Raw genomic sequence first — 25,681 nt, forward strand, 5'->3', positions numbered from 1 at the left:
AGCAAAGCTTCTGTAAAGGGCGCCAGCGCCGTGCAGAGGCCGCGGGGACACGGGCGCCCGGGACAAACCGACGCCCGGCTCGCTGCGGCCAGGGCTGCACACCGGCGGTGCGGGGCTCGGGCGAGAGGAAGCACGGAAGACCCGCGGCCGGCGCGGGCTGCGCGCTCCCGCCCGATCCCCCGCGGCCGGCGCGCACGTGCAACTCTGCGGTGCCCAAAGGCGGCCGTCGCGCACCCCGTGCCTCTGTTCCCCCACCCGCTCGAGGAGCAGAGCGAGTCCCGCCCCGCCGCAACAGCAACCGCGCCTGCCGGCGCTCTGCGCGCCCTTTGCCCCAGCGCCTGGCGAAAGTCCCCGGGGCCCAGCCTAGGGGACCCGGGACGCCGCCCCGCGGCCCGCTCACAGCAGAGGCTCCGCCTCCTCGCGGCCCCACCACGGAAGCCCCGCCCACCACAGCTCCTCCGTCCCGAGGCTCCGCCCACCGCGGCACAGATCCCGGGGCCCCGCCCCCTCGCACGTACACCCACCCGTACGCACGCGCCGCAGGGCCTGCCCCGCGCACGCGGCGCACGTGCCGCACGCGCCCCGCGTTCCGCGCCCCGTAGGCCCCGCCCCTTGGCCTATGGGAGACGCCGCTGGGCCACGTCGTCCCCGCCCCGCGCCGCCCCGAGCGTCCCCCCGCCCTGCGCCGCCTCGGCTCAGTGTTGCGCGGTCGGCCGCGGCGCGTGCGTTCGTTTGCGTTCTCCGGCCAGGCCTAGCCGCGGTCCGGCGCACACCGCGCCGCCAAGCCGCCCTCTGGCGCCATGTCGCAGAGCGGGGCTCCGGGGCTGCAGGACGAGAACCTGCAGGGTGAGGCCGCGGGGGCGCTGCGGGACCGGCGGGAGGCCGGGCGTCCGGGGAGGCCGTGTCCGTGTCGCGGGTCCCGCCGTCGGAGCTGCCCTGGGCAGCGGGCGGCCCGCTCCGACCGCGCACCTGGATGTTGCCCCGGCCTGGGTCAGGGCCGCGCTGGAATCCCAGCCTAGAGAGAATGCGCCTCGCGGTGGAGCAGGGCTCTTTCCCGGCTGGGTGCGCGGGAACCGGGGGCGCTCCAAGTGGGCTTGACGCTCCTCGGGCTTCGGTCCTTAACGTCCGCGTCCGTAGGGACTCCGGATGAGCACGAGTAGCTTTTGAAAGACGGGGTCCGGGGCCGGAGGTGGGTGCAGCTCCACTGCCCAGTATGGCGGGGACGGCGGTGTTCGAGGTCCAGTTCTGCTAGAGGTGCCTCCCAAGACGGCGTGGCACTGGCTTACAGGTTAAGCAGAGCGCAGGCAGCAGGCAGCAGGCACCCGGCGCCTGGCCACGACGCGCCCAGTGCGCCTGAGCACGCGCCTGCCCTCTGCCCAGCGGGTGCTGGTTCTGGATGGGCAGCGCCAGTGACTTGCTCCGGCACACAGCCACCTCGTGTCTCTGATTTATTATCATCATTGCTTTTTGGCGGTACTGGGTTTGAACTCAGGACCTTGCTAGGCAGGTCTGGGTGCAAAGCCCGGGCAGGCCTCTGCAGCTGAGCCGGCCCAGCCTTGGCGGGGGGGGGGGGGTCACAGGAACCTGGTGACTGTGGATCTTTGTGTTCTCGGAGCAAAATGCGCCTGTAAATGAGCTTTGGACAGTACCTGAAGCCTTGGTGCTGACTTTTCAGCGTTCATTAACATTTTTAAAAAGCTTGTATTAAGACAGATTCAGTGAGCTGCTGATTTTATTTCTCTGAATAAGGTTTTACTAGACAGGACTTAATTAGTAATACATTGTAGAATCTGCATTTTAAGACTTACAGGCATATTAAAAAAAAAAACCCTACAATTCAGGGTGGTTTTTTTTGGGGGGGGGGAAGGCCTGCAACTCTGGGTCCTCCTCGATGCTGGGATTACAGACATGGGCCCGCTCCTGTGGCACTGTATTTCGGGTTTTTCTCTTTAACTTCAAACATTGGCACTTTGTCCTTTGAAATAAGTGGAGGAGTTTTTCTGCCTTTCCTTATAAAATGAGAGCCAAGGGATGTTTTGTAATCTTTGGTGTGAAACCCCCCCTTGTCCAGTCACCAAACCTTGTTTCTAGTGTGTGTTTGACCCGCTCAGATTTAGTCTTCTGAAGGGCTCAGTTAATCTCGTTCTTTGACATATGCACAGAACTGCTGAGTCACTGGCAAGGCAGGCACGTAGGCTGCAGAGTTGGGATTTTTGTTTTTCTGTTTTGCTTATTCTATAAAAAGATGTTTACACACAGTGTGGAAAGTCACGGTAAGGATTTGGGATTTGGGCCGTTCTGGGTCTACGTGCAGTGCAGCAGGGCACTGGCTCCATTGCCTTGTGTGGGAGGGGTCACAGGTCACGTGGGGCCTTGAGCTGCCTATGAAACTGGAATCCGAGCTGGGCTGGGAGCTGAGGCAGCTCTAACCTCTGCCTGTCTGTTCTGTTCCGTTGCTCTTGTTTACCTCTGAGCTAGCTACTGGGGAAGCCTTGGAGATGGAACTGTAAACACTCCACTTGTGACCACGTGGACCAGATGTTTTTCCCCAGGTGTTAACAGCAAAACTGATAGGCTGATTGCTAGCAATTGGGCTTTGACCTCAGCACTTGTAAAATGTAGAAGGGCGACAGGGTTTGTGTGATGCAGGAGAGTGGGAACGTGACTTGACTTTCCTGAAGGACCCACTGCAGAACGTGTGAGTGCGTCAGTGCATCACTCTGGGACCAGATGGGACCAGCTTTTAGTGATCTCAGTCCTGCCTCTCAACCGCTCCATCTGCAGCTGGCTGTTACCAAGTGGTTCTCACCATGGGCAGGAGAAAAACATGCAGTTTTAGCGTGTGAAGGGTTTCAGTTAGCTAGATTCTGGCTGAAACCATCTCCCCAGGCTTTTTATTTATTTACTTATTTTTGGTACTTGGTGTTTGAACTCAGGACCTTGTTTGAGCCACACCCCAGCCCTTTTTGCTTTTAGTTATTTGTCATGTAAGGGCTTGGTTTTTTTTTTTTGGCCTGGGGCCAGCCTCATCTTGATCCTCCTACTTTGGCTTAACATGTAGCCAGGACCACAGGCATGCACCTCTGCCCTTGAACCCCTGTGCTGTACAGATAGTCAAAATGAGATCTAGTGATTAAGTGAGAAGTAGGGTGGGCAGCAGTTATGGGAAGTCGGCTACTGAGTAAGTACTAGAGGGGTTTTTGGAGCCCAAATGACCAAGAATGCATCAGACAAAGCCTGGCAAAAGAAAGGTACAGGGCGGTAAGCTCATTCTTAGACACCCACTGGACCTTATGCTGAAATCAGTCATTTGCCGGTCATGTATCTTGTCCTCTTCAGCTAACGTGAGAGGCCTTGTTTCTCAAAGCCCACTTCCAGGGAAGCAGCCTGTGGTGATTTGGGGGGCACTAGGTCCCTCCAGGTTTAGCAACTCCGCTGCCTCATCTCTCAGAGATGTTAACGCCATCTGCCATCCCTCTGCTCTGACATCTGTGCTCCTGTTTTGGAACTGTTTGGATGCCTGCCATTCTGCTGGCAGTCATCCAACCTTGGCTGTCCCATCATCACTTAGAGCAGTGCTGCACGCTTGCCTGCACTACATCAGCACTTTCAGAGTGGAGAATGAGAGTTCAAACCCCACCCAGTGCCACACACACACACAAAAAAATCAGAGTGGAGAATGAGGGAGAAAGCACCCCACATGGTTGTCCCTCCACAGCATCCCAAGGGTAGAGCCCCCTCTCATGGGGGACTGCAGCCTGCAGCCACTTGTCAGTGTAGGGGAAGGAAATCTGCACGTTTGCCCTGAGGTATGCAGAGGCAGTGAGGCTAGGGGAACTCCCTGGAGTGTCACTGTAGAGACAGGAAGTGGGAACCACTTTGATTGAGTACCTAGAGGGGCTGGAGATCAGATGGATTATATTTTATTTTTTAATAAAATGAGAGGAAAAACATGAAAACAAATGGATTAAGAATTCAAAAGAGCTGGAGTTGTGGCTCAAGTGGTAGAGGACCTGCCTACAAGCACAAAGTCTTGAGTCCAAACCCTAGCACAGCAAAAAAAAAAAAAAAAAAATTTAAAAGTATTGCTGGGTGGGTTGGTGAGCCTGAGTTCAAGGCCAGCCTGGGCTACACAGTGAGACCCTGTCTTAAAGAAAAAAAAAAAAAAAACAAAAAACCCCAGCAAAAGTGTTGGACTGTAATTGATCTCTGAGGTTGACTTACCAGCTTTCTCTTTGTAATATGTAAATGTCAGCAGCCTATGCTTTCTGTAAATCTCATCTAGATTTAGAGAGGAATGAACATTGACTTGCTGTGTATCTTGTTAGCAATATAAATCATAAATGGGTAAGTGGGATGGAGTTAGGAATGAGGACTTAACCTTGACTCAGAAATACCACCTTTCTTTCTGAGGCCTAAATGTATTAAAGTTTTTTGAAGTAAATTATTTGTGACATCTTTGTAGAGGTTTTCTGAGATTAAGAAACCTCATCTTTCTTGCTTAAGATGAATAAATTGAAGATGTAAGCAGAGTAGCAGCATATACTGTCTTCATTTTCCAGAAAGTACACTTTCCTGTCAGTTGCTGCAGGTTGATGAAAGAGCTCTTGGTCCTCAATAAATCATTCCTTGGGATACAGCTTTTAGATCCAGAACTTTTCACTGCAGCCATCCAGAATGGGGATTTCTTTTTTCTTAAAGATGCATGGGACTCTGAAGTGATTTTTAAAAGCATTGCTATGATTTGGATATGTCCTCTCTAAAATTCAAGTGTTGCCAGTGTGACAGTATTAAGAGGCGAGCTCTGAGGACTGCTCCCTGTGGACTGGGTTGAGCTTTCATGGAGGGTGTTGGGTCCATTTGCCCTTGAACCATGTGAGGAGCAGCAGGAAGACTCACCAGACAGCACACGGTGGAGCCTTGAACTTGGACTTTCCAGTCTCCTCAACTGTGAGCGCTCAGTTTCTCTCCTTTATAAATTACTGCTCTGGAGTACTGAGACAAAGATACAGTTATCCCCCATGTGTTTTGCCCCTTGTGTAATAAACAGACATTGGTCATTGTCCCTAGTTCTGGCCCAGAATTCTAAACCTCTGGGGTTTCTTGTGTGGTAGGGGCTGTCTTGTTATCCATAAAGAGTCCCTCTTTAATTGGAATACATAAGTTTATTCTAATGAGGTGACCTAGTGAGGCCACAGGATAGATCGCCTCAGACTTGGGGCTGGTCACCAGATAGACCTAGTAAGTTATCAGGGCATGGAAACTCAGGGTCACCAGGGAGGTGGGGGAGGCTGTAGGTTTTGAAGCAGAAGTTCATAGAACTTTGGAGTTGAGTGAATCCATGTGTTAGGGGTCTCCATCATTCCTTGCTATGTGTTGCTTCCATCTGGCTGTTTCTGATTTACACTAGAAACAGAAGTTACAAGTTTTCCTGAGTTCTTTGGGTTTTAGCAAATTACTGGATGTAAGGGAGGTTTGGGAACCCCTAAATATGTAGTTGGCTGGGCAGATTGGTGGATAGACTGGGACTCCCAGTTGGAGCTGGTGTCTGGAGTAGGGCAGTCTTGTGAGACTGAGCCCTTGAATCTTTTGGGTCTGACAGTCATTTCTGGTAGGTAGGTAGTTTCAGAATTGTGTTGAGTTGTAAGGCACCCAGTTGGCATTGGAAAATAAGTTGTTGTAGGAAAACTTATTTGGAGTCAGGAGTGGTGTTGGAAAAAAGACATCCCTCAAACTCCAAGATGTGAGATACCACATCTGGGCAGTACTTATGCCTAGTGAAGTCAATTTAGCTAGGCCCAGAATCTGAATAACAGGAACTGATCCTAGAAAAACGGAAATGCCCAAAGCTGAGGTTGTATGCTGTGCAGGCCAGTGGACCAGAACGGGCTGATTGGCCATGCGTTATCTCCAAGACCAGGGAGGAAGGAGGGCTAGCAGGACTCAGGTGTGAGCTCTAGGACCTCAGAGTTAGGTGTCAGCATCAACACAGGGTACCTGGAATAGTCATGTGGGTGTCCAGAATGGAGTATGTAAATCCCAGAGGCACTGTAGTCTCTGCCAATGTGTGGGCAGTGTGCGTCCTGTGGGTTTGGCTGACCTGAAGCAGTGGGAGAAGCTAACAGGAGAAGCCCACAAGTTGTATGTAAGCTGTAAACCCACGCTTTTTTCCTCATTCCTGTGACATGCATTCCCTCTTGTTGAGGCCAGGCCTCTTTTCAAGATGGCTATGTGTGGGAAAGCCACACTGCTGCCATTTGCCCTCCACACTGTGAGCTGATGGGTAGGCACTCCACTCCTCCCCTAATTGCACGATGTGGGGTGTGCTGTGTGGTTTAAGGACAGAGAGTAGTTCAGGTTGATTACTATTGTACTTAGTAAAAATCCAGTGACTGCAAAAATAGGTAACTCAGTGTTTCTAATTCATACTTTTTTTTTTTTTGTCATTTGTGGGTCTGCGTTCATTCTCTGTCCTCTGTGTATTACCAGAGATATTTTTTTTTCTTTAACAAAGCGTTTTCTATAAACAAATGAACCTATAAAACAAAACAGAAATCACACTGATTCTGTCAAAGTAAGTACTACATGGCTGGAGTCATGGCTCAAGCAGTAGAGCGCCTGCCTTGCAAGTACAAAACCCTACGTTCAGATCCCAGTACCACACAATAAAGCAGGCACCACAGAGCAGAGGGGAAAGCAGAGGCAGTCTGCAGTGAACGCGCCCCGTGTCAGATCCTGAAGTTCACGTTAATCCATGTGGGTTTAGATGGGACAGGCAAGCTGCAGGGACAGTTACAGGCTGATGACGACCAAATACTGGCACAAGTGTGAAGTGGCACTGACTCTTGTTGAGGAGTTGTTTATTGGTGTGTGGAAGGGCAGTGGTGTTTCCTAATGACGTCAAAGTCATTGTGTCTTAACCTGCAAGCCCCTTTAAGGTCTGTAGGAACCAGTGCTCGGCAGCCTCAAGCCGGGAGCAAGCCATGCATTTATCTGTGAAGCAATGGCCACTTTCTGTTGCAGTGCTGGGGATCAAACCCAGGGCCTCATGAATGCTAGACAAGTGCTCTTCCACCAAGCTCCACCCTTAGCCCGTGTCTGCCGTGTGTATTAATGCTGCGCTTCCTTCCAGTAAGATCTGTCCAAGAACTCAAAAGGACTGCTCATTCTGTAAAATTCAACCAGAAATTAACTCTGCTCCGTCCACAGTATCTTAATCTGATTTCTGCTATGAATAAATATAGAAAACAGTCACGTGAATGTTACATAGCTTCAGGGTCACTGTGTGATGCTGGTAAAAGGAAATAGGTTAAGAGTTCAAACCTCTCTTGCCAAGCATAGTGGTACCTGCATATAATCCTAGCACTTAGGCTGAGGAAGAAGAATCAAAGTTAAAGGCCAAGTTAAAAACTTTTTTTGTGTGCAGCTAGGTTTTGAATTCAGGACTTTGTGCTTGTTAGGCAGGTGTTTGCAAAGCAGGTGCTCTACTGCTTGAGCCACATCTCTGTGATGTAACTCCAGAGCACAATAGCTTGCTGTGTTTTTCAAAAGGTCCCCCCCCCCCCCCCCCCCCCCCCGGTACTGGAGCTTGAACTCAGAACCTCATACTTGCTAGGCAGGGACACTACCACTTGAGCCACCTCACCAGCACTGCTCTGGCTATTTTTGAAGGTGGGGTCTTGTGAACTGTTTGCTTGGATTGGCCTCAAACTGTGATCTGCCCAAAAAGCTAGGACTACACGTGTGAACCACCAGCACCAGCAAGTTGAGATCTTTTAAAGACTTTTTTTTTTTTTTAAATTCCTTAAGCTTTGTTGACAGTCTTTGTTTTGAGACAGGGTCTCACTATATAGTCCTTGCTAGCCTTGAGTTCTGGATCCCTGAGTGCTGAGATCATAGGCATGCACTATTACATTCCATCGTGGCAGTCTTTTTCTAAAACTTGAGTACAAAAAATAATTGAATGGGTCTGTGATGACGCCACAGATGTATGGGTGTCTGCATTGTAAAGGAGTGGAAGACACACAGATGTGTTATAGTCCTACAGGCTTGCTTCCTGGGCCTCGGGAGAACAGGCCAGCAACCAGTAATGCCAGTGTTGGAAGTGGGCACAGAGGGCATGTTATAAAGAGGGGTTTGAGGAGGTGTCCATATCGGCTTGCTGCTACTTGGCTAAGATCACGTGTAGGCAATATCTCATCCTGTGCTACCATTGGTGCCTCTTAGGAATGAAAGACTGGGCAGGTTATGTGTGAGGATGAAATTCCAAGTGGGTAAAAAATTTCAACTACCTGGCCTTTTTTTGATTTTCTTCAGGCTCCTGGGTAGAATTGCACTTTATCAATAATGGGAGCAGCAGTAGTGTTCCAGCCTCTGTGTCTATTTATAATGGTGACATGGAAAAAATACTGCTGGATGCACAGCACGAGTCTGGAAGGAGCAGCTCCAAGAGTTCTCACTGTGACAGGTAGGTTTAAATAGGTGCATGTGCTAGTGCGGAGGTCCTCAGTGGTAGCCGTTCATCCCGAGTGCTCATAGCTAACCTTCAGAGCCCACGCTTGGAGGGGATCCTGACAGTCCTCACACAAGGAACCGTGCCCTATGATAGGAGGAAACAACCTGGGGCTCATAGTAAAGCTAGGGAACCCCTGTTGGCTTTGTAAAGTTGCCCCCCAACGTTACAGTGTCATTTAGCCCTTCAGCAGGCTGTCAGAGCTGCAGGTCCTTGTCAGCAGCACTTGGGAGTGAATGAATCCATGGTGCCAGACTGCACTCAGTGATCAAAGGTCAGGAGCTCCTGAGGGCTGTGTCACAGACCGTGCAGCTGGTGGGTGGCAGAGCCAGCCACCCCTGCCTGTCCCTTGCCTCTTCCCTGGAAGAATGGCCAACTGACTCCTGTGGTACTCAGCTGAAAAGGCCCAGGAAGGGGAGCCCTCCATCCTGTCCTTCCTGACCTTTCTGAGGAGATGGCCCCTGCCTTTGGGGTTTCCGTGTCTCGAGACAATGTTAACGTGTTCTGTTTTCCCGTTCTGTCCACTTCATCACCAAGCCCGCCACGCTCACAGACTCCACAGGATACTAACAGGGCTTCTGAGACAGATACGCACAGCATCGCAGAAAAGAACAGCTCTCAGGTAAGTGGAGGAGTGTGCGCAGGGGACAGGCTTGAGGTCTGTATGGTATAGGGACCTTTCACAGCTACTTTAGCAAAGTCTGGCTTTTAGGGTGTCTCTTGCCTTTTAAATAAAACTCTGAGTGCTAACATCTCCAGTACACAGGCTTTACTGCGAGCTGAGTAGATGCTGCATGGAGGGGATGTACGGAGGGAGCCTCCTGCCTTGCCCACCGTCCATGACACAGAACTGTTGTGTCTGCAGCCGGGAGCAGGAGGGAGCCGGTGGCCCTGGGAAGGATGAGGATGGCCTGAGTTGTGCTCCCTTCATGGCTATGGGCTGGTCAGTGAGAGGAGTCAACATCACCATCGTGGTGGTTTGGGACCCTCCTCTGAGCGTGGGGCACTGTGGCCATGAATCTGGGTGTCTTCTTTAGACACAGATAGCCAGAACACACTGCAGCCTTTGCTAGCACGTAGTGCTAACTGGTGTTGGGTGGTTTGGCACTGGCACCTCCTTAGCCTGGTAACTTCTGCACAAGATCATTTCTCTGATGTGAGCTCAACGGATGTCTAACGGGCCTGTCCACTTAGTGTTGAGGTGGACCATATGACTGCAAAGGTGTGAGGGGAGCTGGGGTTCTTTTCCGTTCCACTTCGTAGGACTTTGAGGCTGTGATGAGTCACATCTGGTAACGCCCCGTGCCTGTGTGTTAGGTGTGGTGTCTATTCTCATGGGTGTTTGACACTGGTGGGACCGTAATAGTTGAATTTCTTCCTTAGTCACTTGCACAGCCATCTTAGGGGAGGCAGGCTCACAGCGTTAGTCCTGCGGACGCAGGGTCCTGTTCCACCTTTCTCAGAGACACCTTTCTGGCCCATCACAACTCTGAGGCTTGGAGTTGAGCGGGGATTTTGGAAGCCAGTCAGACCCTGGCTGTATACCCCCGGACAGGTGGAGTCCATGTCCAGCTTGCATCCATGTTTGATGGGCTTTCACCCCCCCACACACAAATTTTAAAAGGAACTGTATGCTCAGGTCTGGAATTTAAAAAATGCAGAAAAACAGAGAAAAATACCTATAATCCCATATATTAAGCTCCATTTTGCTTAGTGTTTTACACTTAAATTTTAAAATGTAGCTGAAATCATGGTTATATGAATTTCTGCCTTTTCCCTCCTTAACTCAAAAGCTGTTAAACTTGCTTATAGTATAGTATTCCATTGATTTAACCATCCCTGTTTTGAGCTATTTTGATTTTCATAACCAGTGCTGCCATCACCATCTTTGTCCTCATGTCACACTTCGTTAGGGCAGTGTTTGTAGCTCTTAACATTCACAGTTGAGCCCAGTGTCTTAACAGACTGGTAGGACACCCATTCTGTCCTTAGAGGAGCAGAGTGTCCAGGGCCATTCGGGTGGAATCCAGTCTGTGGCTGTGCCTGCACTGAATGCTGCTGTCTGGGCTCTGTGACCTTGAGCTTTCTGGTGTGAGTGTGGCAGACTAACCTGTTTCAATATTTCCTGTGTCTCAGTCTGAGGAAGATTATATTGAGAGAAGGAAAGAAGTCGAAAACATCTTGAAGAAAAACTCAGATTGGATATGGGATTGGTCCAGTCGACCAGAGAATATCCCCCCCAAGTAAGTCTCTCTCCAGGGACACGGGGTCTTTCCTTGCCTGGACATATGGACAGACGTGTTTCTTCCCACTCCAGGGAGTTCCTCTTTAAACACCCGAAGCGCACGGCTACTCTCAGCATGAGAAACACGAGCGTTATGAAGAAAGGGGGCATTTTCTCAGCAGAATTTCTAAAGGTTTTCCTTCCGTCTCTGCTGCTCTCTCATCTGCTGGCCATTGGATTGGGGTGAGTGACGTTACTGGGTGACTCCTGGCATGATGACTCCTGGCTCGCACCTTTACCCATGTTGCTAAGTGCAGTGAGACCGGCCTTGTTCCTGTGCGGTGAGAACTTAGGGAACACACTGCGTCATTCCGTGTAGTGCATGGATGGGTCGTGACTTGCACACCTCCTGATGGACAGGATTGTGCTGTTTAACGGAGCAAACAGGTCTCCAGTTTCCTGCTTCTTTTCCTAAACAACTGCAGAAAACATAGTGAGAGGCTAGGTGAACACAGCTATGCTTTACAGCCCTGAAACACTGAAGAGCCAGAGCAGGAAGGGAAGGGAAGCCAGAGCTACCATTCCTTAGGTCTGGCCCTGTCCTGATTCGCCAGATCCCCTGTTCAGTGTTCTGTGGAGGCAGCTGATTGGACTGGCAGGGATGTCAGTGTGGCTTGCTTTGGCTTAGGTTGTCAGGGACACATTGGTGCCCAGGGGACAGGATGAAAAAGGCCCCACAGCATGGTCGCCCCTTTCCCCTCAGAATCTATTCATGTGGCCCATGGGACCTGGTCCGTTGCATGTCTTGGGCCCATGGGAGTGCGTGGATCTCGGGTTCCATGCCATCTTCCTTATCTAACTTCTGAACCCCCAGACCCACAGTTCCATCTGCCTGTGGAAATGGCTCCCTGGGTGGGCCAAAGGCTCCTCAAAGTCACCTTGTCTAAGATGAAACTTGTAACTCAGATGGCTCTCTGGAGCCCTGTGTTTACTTGTCTCCTGGCCCTTTGTCTTATGGGTGGCTCCACCCCATCACTGTCATTTGGCTGGTGTGTTTGGGATCCATCTCACTCAGGATTGGTTAGGTAGGGATTCTGGAGCTTTCCCCAGAGCTAGTGAGCAGACTGTAGGCAGGGCCTGACAATCTGCATTTCAGATATTCAAGTCATCCTTTTAGGATGGATCTCTGCAGCCAGCACCCAGCCACTGTCCCTGTCCTCTGTCTTTGTAGTTTTTCAGAACCTGATGGTGTCATCCCTACCCAAAGGCCCTCAGCACCTTCCCACCCATGTCAAGATAAAAGCCACCATCTTTAACTGGTCTCAGATAGCTAGCTTATAGACTGCAGTCTCATCTCTTGACACCCCTTGCAAACCTGGAAGAGGACTCCCTGGTCCCTAGGTGGCACCTGCTGACTTCCTGTGGGCTAGTGACACTAGCCTGCCCAGTGGGTGCTTTTTCCAGCACCTTGTGATGTATTTAAAAATAGTAAAGGAAGCCAGAAGTTGTTTGTGTAGGAGGAGCTTTCCTGTTGATTAGTACCCTACTTTGATTTTTTTCTTTTGAGGGGCTGGGATTCAACCTGTAGCCTTACATGTTAGATAAGCACTCCTCCACTGAGCCACACCCAAGGTAGTGTCCCTTTTTCTTTAACACTTACTGTTAACACAGAATTGGATGTTTTAAAAAAATAGACGCAGACTGAAGGTGTGGCTAAAGCAATAGAGTGCCTCCTTTGCAGACTCTGTCCTGAGTTCAAACCCTAATTACACAAAAAAAATGAGAGTAATACAAAATACATATTGATGTATTAGTAAAGCATGCATGTGATAAAGACTAGACGGTCACTGCAAAACATTTTACAGTAGGTCAGAGCTGGCCAGCCATCTCCGGTGAACTGCCTGAGGATTGTGCCACCTCACTAACTGCCAGTCACTTTCTGTTTAGGATCTACATTGGAAGGCGCCTGACAGCCTCCACCAGCACCTTCTGATGAAGCGTCTGACCTTGCTCCCAGTGCGGGTTCCTGCTGAGCTGTGACAGTCAGCTGAAGAGCTGTTGTGATCCTGGGTGGCTGCAGCACCTGTGTCTGTTCCTTCTTAAGTGCGGCAGAATAGACACAGATTGTGGTGACTGTAATGCCTTTGGGATCGATGAATAAGCATGTTAGACTGAGGCCTCTGGTAAACGTTTGGATATTAGATACAAATAGTGCAAATAATTTTAATATACTAGTTACGATGTATGTAGTATTTAAAAATTATCAGTAACCTTAATTCAGTTAAAACACTTTATATTTCAAAAGAATGAGTAACATTGACAGTAAGCTCACTACATTGGAGGGGGTTTGTTCAGAAGGAATACTGTGGCCTTATCACACTATTGTAAAAAATACTGTGTTTAGTTTAAATGAATGCAGGTTGTCTGTAAAGACCACTTAACCTTGTGAATTGTTTGTTCTTAAGTAGCAAATGGAAACCAAGGCCGCTCTGCAGACTGCTGCCTCTACCTGCACTAGCGCTGCTTCTGCAGTGAGAACTGCAGCCTCTGACTGTCAGGCCACCTCGGCCTCAGATTCTGTGGGGCACCTCTGTGGTCTTTCCTCTAGGATTGCTAGATTAACCAATCATGTGTGCTCTTAAAATCAACTTTATTGTAAGCACATCTGTGTCTACTTTAAAAGACGGGAAGGGGTAAGAAGTAAATCTTTGCCAAATCCTTTGGAGATTGTTGAATTTACATGAGTTAAAATCATAAAGGCTTCTATTAAACCAGGCCTATTGTTGATTATCTCGTTTTTTTCTACATCCCAAGTTTTTCAGAGGCTGCCTCTTTGATATGCTGTATATATCTTGTGTCATCTTTCAGGTGTTGAAATAAATGTATCATTTTACTGTTGAAATGTTGATATTGAAATGTTCATACTGAGACATTAACCTGGAAGCAGCTTGTAGCCCTTTTCTATGGAGAAAGCTGGTGAACAGCTGGTGGAATGGATTCCTTATGCAATTTAGCCTCAAGACTGAGGCCAGGCCAGCCCAGCGCTGTTGCTCACACCTGTAATCCTAGCTACTTAGGAGGCAGAGATCAGGAGGATCAAGGTTCATAGCCAGCCTGGGAAAATAGTTCACGGACCCTATCTTGAAAAAACCAACACAAAGAAGGTCTGGTGGAGTGGCTCAAGGTGAAGGGCCCGAGTTCAAGCTCCAGTATCACACACACAAAAAGAAAAAAAAAAAAATCTGGGGCCAGATTGCGTCACACTGCACAAGTGAATTTCCTTCTGTTTTAGAGCAAACTTGTTTTGCACCAAAAGCTTGTTCTGTGGCTATCGTTGGAAGTAGGGATTGGCTCCAGTGGTTCAGCACCTGTCTGGCAGTTCAAGCTCCAGTATCGTCAAAAATTAAAAAGATTTTCAGTGAATCCCATTAGGCAGTTGGGGTGCTTCACAAAGCCAGCACTTGTCCTTTTCACTGATAGCATCAGCTGAGCGCAAGACCACAGGAAGTGCTGCACTGTCACTCAGGGCTTCCTCATGGCCTGACATCACAGACACCTTATTCATTTACAATGAGAAGACAAGCTTGACATTGCATCCATTCACGCATTCTCGCTCTACTGTTTTAACACAAGTGACTGCGCCACTGCTTATCGAATGGCAGTTTATGACGTACTAGACATCATCTAAATAATTCTGACTTCAAATTAACCTCTGGCCACCACTTGTGAGTGGGTTTGCTCTTAGGTTGTAGAAGAGGACACCCAGGTAGACAGGGCTGTAGGCAGTAGCCCTAGAGAGGAAGTGGGCATTGCCTTAGTGGGATACAGGCACTTTCCTTCTAACCTACAGCCCACTTTACTCTGATACAGCTTTCACAAATTTCAAGATACGAGTGCACGAGGACACTCTATTCTGTTGGTGTGTCGAATTCTTTAAAATAACTAAAGTACCCGTGTAAGAGATCGGTTCAGTATGCATGGGAAGTTTGATAAACTGATAGTGATTTCCAGTGTGTGTTTAATTCCAAACGGGTTTGAAAGGGCTTCGTGCTTGCGAGGCGGGTACTCTCTCACTTGAGCCAAACCTCCAGCCCCGGTTTATATAGTAAGTTAAAGCAAGAGGCAAAAAATATCCAAAAAAAAAAGTTAATGACATTAGGTGCTTGAATTGAGAAACCTGCGGCACTTTTAAGATGGCTGCCAGTTTTTTGACAGTTCTAAGGAGTGACATCCCAGGGTGTCCCTTCTGAAAATCTCACCTCGAAGGGCTGCCTCAGTTGATGACACCTAGGTGGGGCTGAGTTGAGCTCTGCTCTAACTGCAGGCTGTTGAAGAAGGTGGTAGTTTAAAATGGAAAGAAATACTCTTTATGCAAAAAGAACTAAAGAAAATACATTATTTCCTCATTCATGCAAGAATGTGAGGGGAGAGGCAGAAACATGAGGTGCTTTGGGAATAGATGCGGTGGCAGTAGGGGCAAATGGAAGGAAGGGGGAGTAGGAGGATTCTTGTATTTCTCCCTTGGAGAACTACAGTACTGCCAAAAGCAATAGGTAGGGAGCCTAACTACATCACAAATGAGTAAAACCACACGAAGGGAGCGGGGAAAATCACTAACCTGAATAATGGAAACTATTCTGACTAGATACTGCAAGGTTAAAGGAGAAAAAAGCACCTCACATACTCTTGCTAGGATTTGTTCCGTACGGGTGTGGGGTGACTGTCCTGAGTCAGCCTGTACACTGATCTGAGCAAATGAAGGATGCAGTGGGTAATGAGAACCTGCTTTTACTGCTGCAGACAAGACTTGGAGGGCAGGCTGTGAGAAGTCGGCTGCAGCAGCTTGAAACGGAGGCACCAGCAGTGCGCTGGTTGAGAGTGGGTGTGGGAGCAGGGTCATCCCAAGCTGTGACACTCCCAAAGCAGAGGGGCCGCCTCATTCCAGGTCCTGGTTTCTACTGTTCTGCAATAGAGACCCATTCCTCGGGAAGGTACCTGACAGGGCAAGATGCACCTGGAACATCCCTGGGGTTAGAAAGCTGTGCTGAAGAAGCGTTAGTTCAGTGACGATGCGGGCGTCACATACATCCTCCAGGTTCTAGTGGCCAAAACTGGGACAGTTTTGGAGGAGCAAGGTTAGGATGTGATGCTTTCTAGCCACAGAATAAAACAGACAACCCTCAAGTCCCAGGGGTTGTGGCTCACATCTGTAATCCTTGCTACCTGGAAGACAGAGGTTTTGAGGCCTGCCAGGCAAAAAGCAAGACCCCCATGTCAACCAGTAGCTGGGCACCTGACATCCCAGCTATGTGGAAGGCCTTAGGTGGGAGGACCGTGGTCGGAGGGCAGCCCCAGGCAAAACCCACAAGACCCTAGTTGAGAAATAAATGAAAAAAGGGCTGGGGGAGTGACTCAAGTGGTAGAGCACCTGCCCAGCCAGTGCAAGGCCCCTGATTTCAAACCCCAGTACTGGCAAAAAAAAAAAAATACATGGAAGGAGCGGTGGAAATCCCCACTAGGCAAACCACAAAAACTGTTGACTTGGTGGGTGCTGGTGGCTCACGGTATAATCCCAGCTACCCAGGAGGCAGAGGTCAGGAGGATTGAGGTTCAAAGCCAGCCCAGGCAAATATGTAGGCCCTGAGTTCAAACCCCAGTAGCACACAAAACAAAACCACACACAGAAACTGCTGGCTTGTCAGTTCGTTCGCATATGAAAGGAAGAAAAAGGGTCACTGACTGTCTTCCTGTGGGTCAGCCTGGTAGTCAGCACCTACTCCTAGGATTCGTAGAGAAAGCCATAGCCGCTCTCCTGTGTTCACCAAATGCATTCAGCACAGTTTAACCACGAGAAAGGATCAGGCGAGTCTAAACTGGGGATTCTACAAAGTAACTGTCGACGCTCGTCAAAAGCCTCAAGGTCATGAAAGAGACTGGAAGACGGACAACTGTAATGTGGATCCTGGACAAGAAAAAGGACACGCAGGGCTGGCGGGGTGGCTCTGGCAGTAAGAGTACCCACCTAGCAAGCGTGTGGCCCTGAGTTCAAACCCTAGTACCATTCCCCACCCCCAAAAGAAGAAAATGAGGTAGAAACTTCTTGCTGCCTCAGAGTATGACTTCAGAAGTAAGATGGTCACCATGAGACCATGTGGCATGAATGAGCCTGTGGGGCCACCTGAGCACACAGGGAGAGCCTCCCACTCACCCCTGTCCTGCAATGAGGTGTTGAAGGCTGGTTTTCGATTCAGTGGGAAATGTTTTAAAAAGATGGAAGAAGGTGTCCAAATACACAGTGCAAATCCAGTTAAACATTTAAAGTTTATTAAATTTTTTCGTCAAAATAGTTGAAACATCCAATCCTGTTTTACTAGAACTGCTTTCTCTTAAGGACGAGGGTTGACTAATGGCCGAACAACTCTGTTCCACATCTCAGATGCTGGGAATATGTCACAACCAAGATACAGTATAAAAGAATTACTCTTAAGTAAAATAAAGGGACTTTTAGGTCCTCAAATTCTAACTCAGAATGAACTAATGTGAGTCATTCTGTTAACATTATTTCAGGCTAATGCCATTTGCCTTACATATATAGCAATAGTAATCAAAATATACCTTAATTCAGCAGTGGCACGTGTGCTTTGGCGCTCCGTCCTCCAGAGTGGCCGGGCTCACGAGTCAAATCCCACGGAAGCAAGCTTTGGTCAAGAGCGCTGGTACACCTCTGTTTTTTGTATTAGGGAATCCTGGCTTCTGATATCAAAGGCATTTTAAAGTAATCCAGCAAGGTACTGGTGGCATCACATAATTAAAATTGTGTAATTCTGCTGACTTGAAATAATGCAGTATTATCTAGCATGCATATAATTTTAGTGATATTTAAAAAGTAGGTTTTTCCCCCAAAGTACTGTTTAAAAAAATTTGAAAAGCAAGCCTGTTTTCAGGGGTGCTGCACTGAAGGCCTGCTTTACACCAAGTGTTAATTTCATGGGAGCAACTCTGTTGCTCTTCCTTGTAATTTTCTTTTCAGAGGTGGACTCCGTTAAGGCTTTTCCCAGACCTTACCTGGTGTAGCAGACGGACTGTTTCCACAGAGGGCAAAGGGCAGTTTGGAAGCTAGAATTTGAACCCTCCACATATTCCACCATGCTGCTGAGAGGACAGCCATTTCCACTGTTCCAAAGAATAATTCTGCATAATCTCATTATATTGCAGCAAATAAAGACAGCACTTCTGATTGAGTTTAAAACACTTTGTAGTGTACTGTTTTTATTGAGTGGTCACACTGAAGGTGTGAAGTGGCTACAGGGAGGTAAAGCTGCCTGAGGCTGCTGGGGCGTATCCAAGCATCAGTGCTTAGGTACGCCCACCTCGGCTCCAAGGCCAGAGAGGACACCATGTCCAGGTGAAGGCCCAGGGGTGGCAGAGAAGGGGAAGAGCTGGAGAGAGAGATTTGACAAGACCCTTTCTCTCAGATGTTAGTTTTTGGACTATAAATGGAAAGGAAGGCTCAGACTTAAATAAATACATTTATTTTGAGCAATGGTCTCTACTGAACAATGCCCAGCAATTCTTCAAGTGGGCTTTTCCCTAGAGCAGCACCCACCTCTCCCCGCAGGACCGCAGCCGAGGCCGCCTCTCCCACGTCTGCCAAGCGAAGGGAAGTGCGTCACTGTTCTTAGAGGAGAGGACGATACTGCCTTTCTTCGGAAACGACTACGTATGACAGGGCGTGTTCCCTCAGTTGGCTTTAGTTGACTTTGTCCTGGAATATGTACAAGTTATTTGTGGCAGCTACGGCAATAATGTTGTCCGTGGGGTGCCAGGCTGTGTGCAGGATCTTCTTGTTGAAGTCCAGACTGTCCACACTGATTTCGTCTTTCTTCCTCTTGCCACCTGCACACACCTTCCGGGGCTTTAGGCTGGCTCGGGGCTTGCTGTTCTCTCTTGACGCTTCCAGTGTGACGTCCCTCCGGGAGTTCCTATCAAACATCCTGAAGAAGTTGTTGTAGGACCCCGTCATAATGGCACTGTTCAAAACAGGAGGACAAGCGAGACTGTGAGTGCCTGGTAGCGCAGGCAGAGAACTTCCCTCCCGTGGCGCGCCTGTCAGCGACACGAGGAGCCCAGTCTGTACACTGCTGAGTCACAGTAAGGCATGAGATCAGAAAAGGAATTCAGGGAAGGCTTCCCATTGAACTTTATGTATAACCATGTCAGGATAAAAAAGTAATGGATTCATTCACATTAATGTATTTTTTAAGTGAAAAAAAAAATAACCTGTTTGTCTCAGTCATGGACAGGAGCAGTTTACTGTCAAGCTACACCATCTGCATCTTGCCAGTGACTGAGCCAAACTGACCTGCATGTGTTTGTGGACAAGAGACGCTAGTCAATCTGTACCTTCACTTGTACTTAACCAAACAATAGGGGGGTTAGCACATTTGAGAATCAAAGCACACTATATATGTATATACAGACATATCATAATGAAACCCCACTTTGTACAATTAACATACTCTAGCAAAAATAATTTTTTACAAGTCTTTCAGAAAAAAATCTTTTGAATCAAAGACATCAGAAGATGGAAAGCAGCTGGGCACTGGTGGCTCACACCTGTAATCCTAGCTACTTGTGAGGCTGAGATGGGGAGGGCTGCGAGTCAGGGCCAGCCTGGGCAAATAGTTCACAAGACCCCGTCTCCAAAATAACCAGAACAAAATGGACTGGAGGTGTGGCTCAAGTGACAGAGTGCAAAGCCCTGAGTTCACATATCAGTCCCACCAAAACCAAAACAAAACCTGCCACTAAAAACTATGCATGACACAACTTTATTACACTGGTGAAAGCTTACGCAACCTTATTTCAACAGAACTGAAGACAGAAATGGCTGAAAATTCTGCCATGCCTTGACCTATGGCTTTCTAGATGAGAAAGGTGTGCTCCACAACCCCCTCACTTCCCTGGCAAGGTCAAAAGCAGTGTCTTGTCACTATGTGGCAGTCCTCAGCCTTGCAGCTTCTTCCCACTTTGACAGGATTCCCACTTGCTTCGTCACCACATGGTCAGTGGTGGTCTTCACAATGTCTAAGTGGAGACCTTCCAGTCAACATGGGGCTCAGGACTCTTTCCAGTTATCTGTAAATACTTTTGTGCCTGATGGACCTCATCAAAAACTCCACACCAGAAAAGCAGAAAAATTCAAAACAAAAACTGTGCACAGCTATCCTTGTTTACATCAAACTCTGCTGGGTAACATGGCACCAGAGGGCTGGAAACAGGACTGTGCTGCTGTGTGCTCCAGCAGCAGTGGTCTTGAAATGAATGCCCATGACTGGGTGTTCTCCAAATGAGTTTCCACGGAGAATATGGTGGACATGAAAGGGTAAGTAATAAAGGTGTGGCCCATCCATGCTGTTACACCTCAACAGCAACAGCAGCTTAGAACCAACAGAGGTGTTTTGTCCTCTTGTGCAGTAACTGCTGCTGCACAGTAACTTTCATACCACTTATTACAACCTTTTAACTCTGGACAGGCAGTGCCTGCACTGAGGTAGACGTCCCCTGTCCCAGTCAGTCCCGCCCCTGGCAGGAAACAGAGCTGAATATGGAGCAAGAGCTGCATCTGTTTTCCCTGGGTGACTGAGAGTACAGTACAGGTAATGCCACACAGAAGCAGGGCAGCAGGTGAAGGGACAGGGACTGGACTGAAGACCATGCTCCGCTGCTCCGCTTTATCCTACCCCTCAACAGAAGCTGCTGGACGAGAAGATGGAGGTGCATTTGCAAGAGTGAATGAACTCAGCAAACATCCTTTGTAAGCCTTTGGATATTCCTCCGGATGTGTAGCTGAAACCCAGCTTGCAGAATTTCAGCCATGCCCAAAGGTGTAGATGCACTCACAAACACATAAGCACGAAGAAGCCATCACTGAGCAGTTAAATCCCACGATGCTGTCTAGAAAGAAGGCCTCCCACCTTGTCTCCACACAGGCAATCTCATGAAACCAGGTGTACACCATTCCCATGCAATTCAAATATTTTATTTTTAAAATATACATATGCATGTTTTTGGTGGCAAATGGGGATGGAACCTGGGCCCGGTACATGCCAAGCAGGTGCTTTACCACTGAACTTCACCACTAGTCCAAGTACACATTATTAAAAACAAAAAAAAGTTGTCTTGCATGTTTTAAGTGTCATAAACATCAAATGGTGTATATTCCTTCTGAAGCTGCTTTGTTTTCTTCTTGTCTGTGAGGTCCACCTCTGTGGAATGTGTCATTCCAATTCTCTGAATTTTAGTACCCTAATTAAGAATACACAATTTACCTGTGTGTTCCCTAGTGATAAGTAAGTGGCTGTTTGTTTTTAGGTGTGTTTATAGGTTTCCTGTTTTTTTTTTTTTTTTTTGAAAGTTTTAGCAAGCATTTATTTCAGTATAATAGGGTAACACAAAGATGGTGGGGAGTATGGAGGAAGAGAGAAACATTTCCTGCCCCAATGCAGGAAATGGAAGCAAAGACCCCACGTTTTCAGGTTTCTCAACAGTTTTCACAGCTATACGTATAAGAGACTCCCAGCTGGACGCTGACCTCAGAGTCCTCTAGAAGGCAGAGTCAGACCACTGGCCCCCTCTTCCCTGGCATCTTAATATGTGCATTTCCATCTCTGTTAATGGTTTTTGCTCTTTTTATTTATTTCTGTTTATTTTCTTGGTGGGAACAGGGTTTGAACTCAGTGCTTCGCTGTACTGCTGGAACCACACCTCCAAGTCCATTTTGTTCTTGTTATTTTGGAAATGGGGTCTCATGAACTATTTGCCCAGTCTGACCTTGAACTGTGATCCTCCTGATCTCAGCTTCTAAGTAGGTAGGATAATAGGCATGAGCCACTAGTGCCTGGCAAGTTTTGCTGTTTTGAAATAAAGTGAGCAGTATGCCACTTTCTGACTTGAAATTCTTTACATATTCTGGATACATCTGCTTTTGTGGCTGTTATTTTTGCCATTTTATTTTGATGCAAAGAAAAACTTAAATTTTTAATGTAGTTTTTCTTTGGGGTTTGGGCTTTGGAGCCTTGTTTCAGAAGCCCTTCTGCCTGAACTAAAAATGCCTCCTTGGAGTTTGTCTTTGAACACACAGAGCTGCTTTACCATATGGTGTGGGACAGCTCTAGATTTTGGCCTCCAGCACCAACAATCACCTTGGATTAGCCAATGCTGTTCCATGTGGCCATGAGGCACTAGCTTGGCTTACGGTTTCCCAGTCATTCTGCTCACCTGTCTTGAGCACAGACCGTCTCCAGGACCCTGCTCCTGCAGGAGGCACACCCTGCAGAGACTCCTGCTCTCACTCTCCTGTCTCTGGATGGGTAGTCTTTTCCATCTGAGGATTCTTTTATCCTGGGTGCCTTTGTAAATGATCACTTATCTCAACACATATTAAGGCTGATTGTAACATTCCCTCAGCACACTGGAGATAGCCAGAAGCTCACAACACAGTACACTGGCTTATGGCTGTGCTATGGCAGTGTGTGGCTGTGTATGGCAAAGCTCATTCTGAAGCCTAACTCCTAGTGCTGTGCAGTACTGAAGCAGTGGAGCCTCTGACAGGGATTTGGGGCCAAGAGGGATCAAGGTTTCTCTCAGAAGATGGGGTTAGTTCTCTTGAAACTGTTAGATCTGGAGGGTCTGGATTTGCACTGTGAGCACAGGTTGCTACAAATCTCTTGCCTCCTCTCTCCTTATTTGCATGACATTTGTCACCCTTTCTCCTGCAGGCCAAACTGTAGGGCAAATGCACCCCTTTATAAACATTATCCAGCTTTGTTTTGTTACTGAACACAAAACAGACTAAGGCAGGCTTCCACTGTGGCTGTGCAGTGTACTCTCAGCCCAGTGTCCAGTCTCCCCAGCTGCTTTGTAAGACCTTCTCTCTGCTTTTAGTGTCCTGCGGTTCCTTTATGTCCTGGATGTGGACATCTCTGTGCCATTTTGCTGCATATTTCTGTGCTTTCTGAATTTATGCATCAATCAGTCTTTCTTAAGTTGCACAAAATTTGTAGGCATCATCATAGTTAGTGCATACTAACTGTAAAATGAAGGGCTCCCTGTCACATGGGTACCACCTCTCCACAACAGTGAGCTTCTAGACACTTCTTTCCGCTGGGCTGCATGACCTGTGAACTTCCCCATTTCTCACCTCCCTGGGCCTCCTTGCAGATAACTAACTCCAGATCTCTTCAGCTAGAGGGGGATCTGCTGCTGAACCCCACATGGACTTTCATCCTGCAAGTTTTGTTTCCAGATCTGGAAACAAATAGTCTTGTGGTTCCTTTCTCGGGCTTTAATGGTGGAAACACTTCAAGACTTCTTACTCTACATTCTGTAACTTGTAACTTCAACATTTGAATTCTTACAAGTTCTATTGTTTCTGTTTCCCATGGAGGCTTTTTCCTACATGGGCCTGGTAATTTTTTCTTGTGAGCTGTCTTTGCTCTGGGAAGTCCTGAGGCCCGGGGGTTGGAGGTGGTGGTGATCTACCGTGGGAGCAAGAGCCCTGCCTGTTCTCACAGGTTTTGAGAACTGTGAGTTTTCCCACCTCCAGGAACAAGACACAGGTGAAGGCCTGTCTGCTGCTTGCTAAAAGCAGAAGATCCTCTAGATCTGGTGTGTGGTGGCTGTGAGGCCAACCTGTCTGAATGGCCTTTGCCTGGCCTGTGTCATCCCTGGGCACTTGTCCTGGCATGAAGCTTGCTGTGACCTCAGGAATAAGGTCCTTGGCCTCTCTGCAAAACACTCCAGGCCACCATGTTAGTTTGTGAACAGATCCAGAAAGTTTGTCGCTCAGATGCCAGAGCACTGCCTGCATGAAGGCTTTCCATACTGCACGGCTCAGACACACCTTGAATTCTTGCGAGGATTGGCTGTGGTGACTCATCTAGACTAGTCACCCTAGTCCAAGGTCTCAGATGGTCTCTGCAGACTGACACTTTCTTCTAAACCTCAAGGTCTCAGCTTTAGCCAAGGCCAAGGCAGCTCATGTGTCCAGTGGCCTCTGAGGCCAGCCAGAGCTTTGGATGTCACTTTCTGCTCTGGACTCAACTCCCTCTTCACTTGTGGCCCTTGTGAAAATTCCCCTTGAGTACCTGTGAGCGCACTTATGCATTTCAAGAGATATTACCATAGCCAGCATTTCTAGATGTCTAGAGATTTATTTATGTATGTAGTTATTTTGAGACGTGGTCTTACTATGCAGCCCAGGCTGGGCTAGAATTCATGACCCTCCTGTCTCCATCACCCTAGTGCTAGGATGACAGGTGGGTGCCACCAATGTGGACCTCTAGGTGTTTAGGCTGAAAGGTTTTTCAGAATGTCAAGTCATTTGTGACCACTAGCAGAACTCCTCTGTTTAAACTGTGAGCAAAAATTCTCTATTAAGATAATGTAAGATAATCTCTTTCCATCACCTAAAAATATGAATTTTTTAAATATAATATTAAAGACCTAACTCTCAACAGCACTAGAAATAGTATTATCTTTAAAGAACGAGCACAAAATAAATCAGGGAGGGCCTAAAAGCACCACAGTATGCAGTGAATCAGGTCTTTAGAGGGGTTTGAAAAGCACCTCTCCAAACAGAGGCAAACTGAAACATGGCTGTGCCAGCCAGCAAGTGACCTCTTCAGTTCCTTCCTTTGCACTCACCTTGGGCGTGACTTAAAAAAACATCAAGAATCTTTCATTCCCTGAGAAGTCTACACGCACCTGATGCTATGCTTCTGCCTAATGCAGATGTACTGTCAGCAAGGTGAGAAATCTGCTCAGAGACCCACTTTCTCCCCTTGGTACCATCAAACAAATGAAAGGCCTAGAGAGCATGAGCATATCGGCATTTCCTCTGCAGCTCCAGACTGCAGCACTCTCCCTAGTGGCCTTGCTAGAGACCGAGCTTTGGATGATGCATGCTGTGACACGGCAGGCTCACCTGTCTGGACCATTCCAGCAGCACTCGAACTTGTCAAAGATGCAGTCATTCTCATACAGAGAACACAGCTTGCTTCGCAGGTACTCGTGCACCTGGTGGGTCTCGACAGGCCTGCTCTCCATATTAAGGTCCCACACCTTCACCGACAGGTAGTCTCTGGTCATCATGTACCGGCCACTATGGCTGAATTTGACATCGGATATGGATGAAATTATTTCTGAGAAGAAGGACCTACTGCTGGGGTCTTCAGGCTCTTCAAAAACTGAAAAACAAAGTAAATACTTCCAGCTTCTGTTTTGAGTCAACACAAATCATTTTCAGACTCCGGGAGGACATGGCACCTTCACTGAGACTCTGGAGGGCTCAGCCTTGATGCGGCTGAGTTCTCTTACATCCTGGGCTTCTGTTTCATTTTCTACTTCCACAGGCTAGAGCTGCAGAACACTCATTCCACCACCAGTACAGACAAGGGATAGACGTCAGAAGCGCAGACACCCAAATCCCATGCAGTTCTGAACTAGAACGTCATGGGCAAGGCCTCTAGTCATCCTGACTTAGGTGAGTCTGGGTTCAGGACCTTGCATGAGCCTGGAACTGTAACCACAGAGGCCTTTGTTCTCCTGGCCCCAGGTTGGAGACACAGACATGATGTCCTGCCCCATCTGTGCCCATCAAAGGAAGAGGCGTGATAAGGGAGGCACAGCACTCTGGGCCTCTCAGGGAGAGCCTGCTGTCTGGAGTGTCAACCATTTAGCTGGTAACACAGTTACCAACCACAGTGGCTCCATGGGTCACAGCCAGTCAGCAAAGGGGGTTTGCTTCCATACTGAATGGTCATGTTCTACTGTGGCGTAAAGGAAAGACTCACTGCTCCTCAGTGGAACTTGCCTTCTCTGGCAGCCTGAATGTTCCCTTTGCTGTGCCCGCTGGACACCTCTCAACACGATGGTCACACCTA

At 48.3% G+C, this 25,681-nt stretch overlaps 2 protein-coding genes across 4 annotated transcripts in view; one reads left to right on the forward strand and one right to left on the reverse strand.

Moving 5' to 3' along the window:
- The first annotated feature begins 685 nt into the window (after window positions 1-685).
- Bnip3 (BCL2 interacting protein 3) lies at window positions 686-13,638 on the forward strand. Its single transcript, XM_020182966.2, has 6 exons — window positions 686-846; window positions 8,317-8,467; window positions 9,050-9,134; window positions 10,649-10,755; window positions 10,830-10,979; window positions 12,684-13,638. Exons 1-6 carry the CDS (start codon window positions 801-803, stop codon window positions 12,727-12,729), a joined length of 585 nt encoding a protein of 194 aa, XP_020038555.2. The 5' UTR covers window positions 686-800; the 3' UTR covers window positions 12,730-13,638.
- Window positions 13,639-17,973: 4,335 nt separating this feature from the next.
- Ppp2r2d (protein phosphatase 2 regulatory subunit Bdelta) overlaps window positions 17,974-25,681 on the reverse strand; it is a 45,123-nt gene continuing 37,415 nt past the window's right edge. For all 3 annotated transcript variants that reach the window (XM_074078037.1, XM_020182969.2, XM_020182971.2), the window contains 2 exons: window positions 24,724-24,985; window positions 17,974-18,766 (listed from right to left, as the gene is read on the reverse strand). In XM_074078037.1, coding sequence (XP_073934138.1) covers window positions 18,487-18,766; window positions 24,724-24,985 — 542 coding nt within the window. In that variant the 3' untranslated portion in view covers window positions 17,974-18,486. The remainder of the gene's footprint in view (window positions 18,767-24,723; window positions 24,986-25,681) is intronic.

This window comes from Castor canadensis, chromosome 7, assembly GCF_047511655.1.
Source record: "Castor canadensis chromosome 7, mCasCan1.hap1v2, whole genome shotgun sequence".
NCBI lineage: Eukaryota > Metazoa > Chordata > Mammalia > Rodentia > Castoridae > Castor > Castor canadensis.

Excerpts from the sequence above, each read along its gene's own strand:
- Bnip3 (XM_020182966.2), top strand. The coding sequence starts at position 801 with ATGTCGCAGAGCGGGGCTCCGGGGCTGCAGGACGAGAACCTGCAGG. Across the intron at positions 847-8,316 it reads GCAGGACGAGAACCTGCAGG|GCTCCTGGGTAGAATTGCAC; the intron begins GTGAGGCCGCGG and ends GATTTTCTTCAG. Across the intron at positions 10,980-12,683 it reads CTGCTGGCCATTGGATTGGG|GATCTACATTGGAAGGCGCC; the intron begins GTGAGTGACGTT and ends CTTTCTGTTTAG.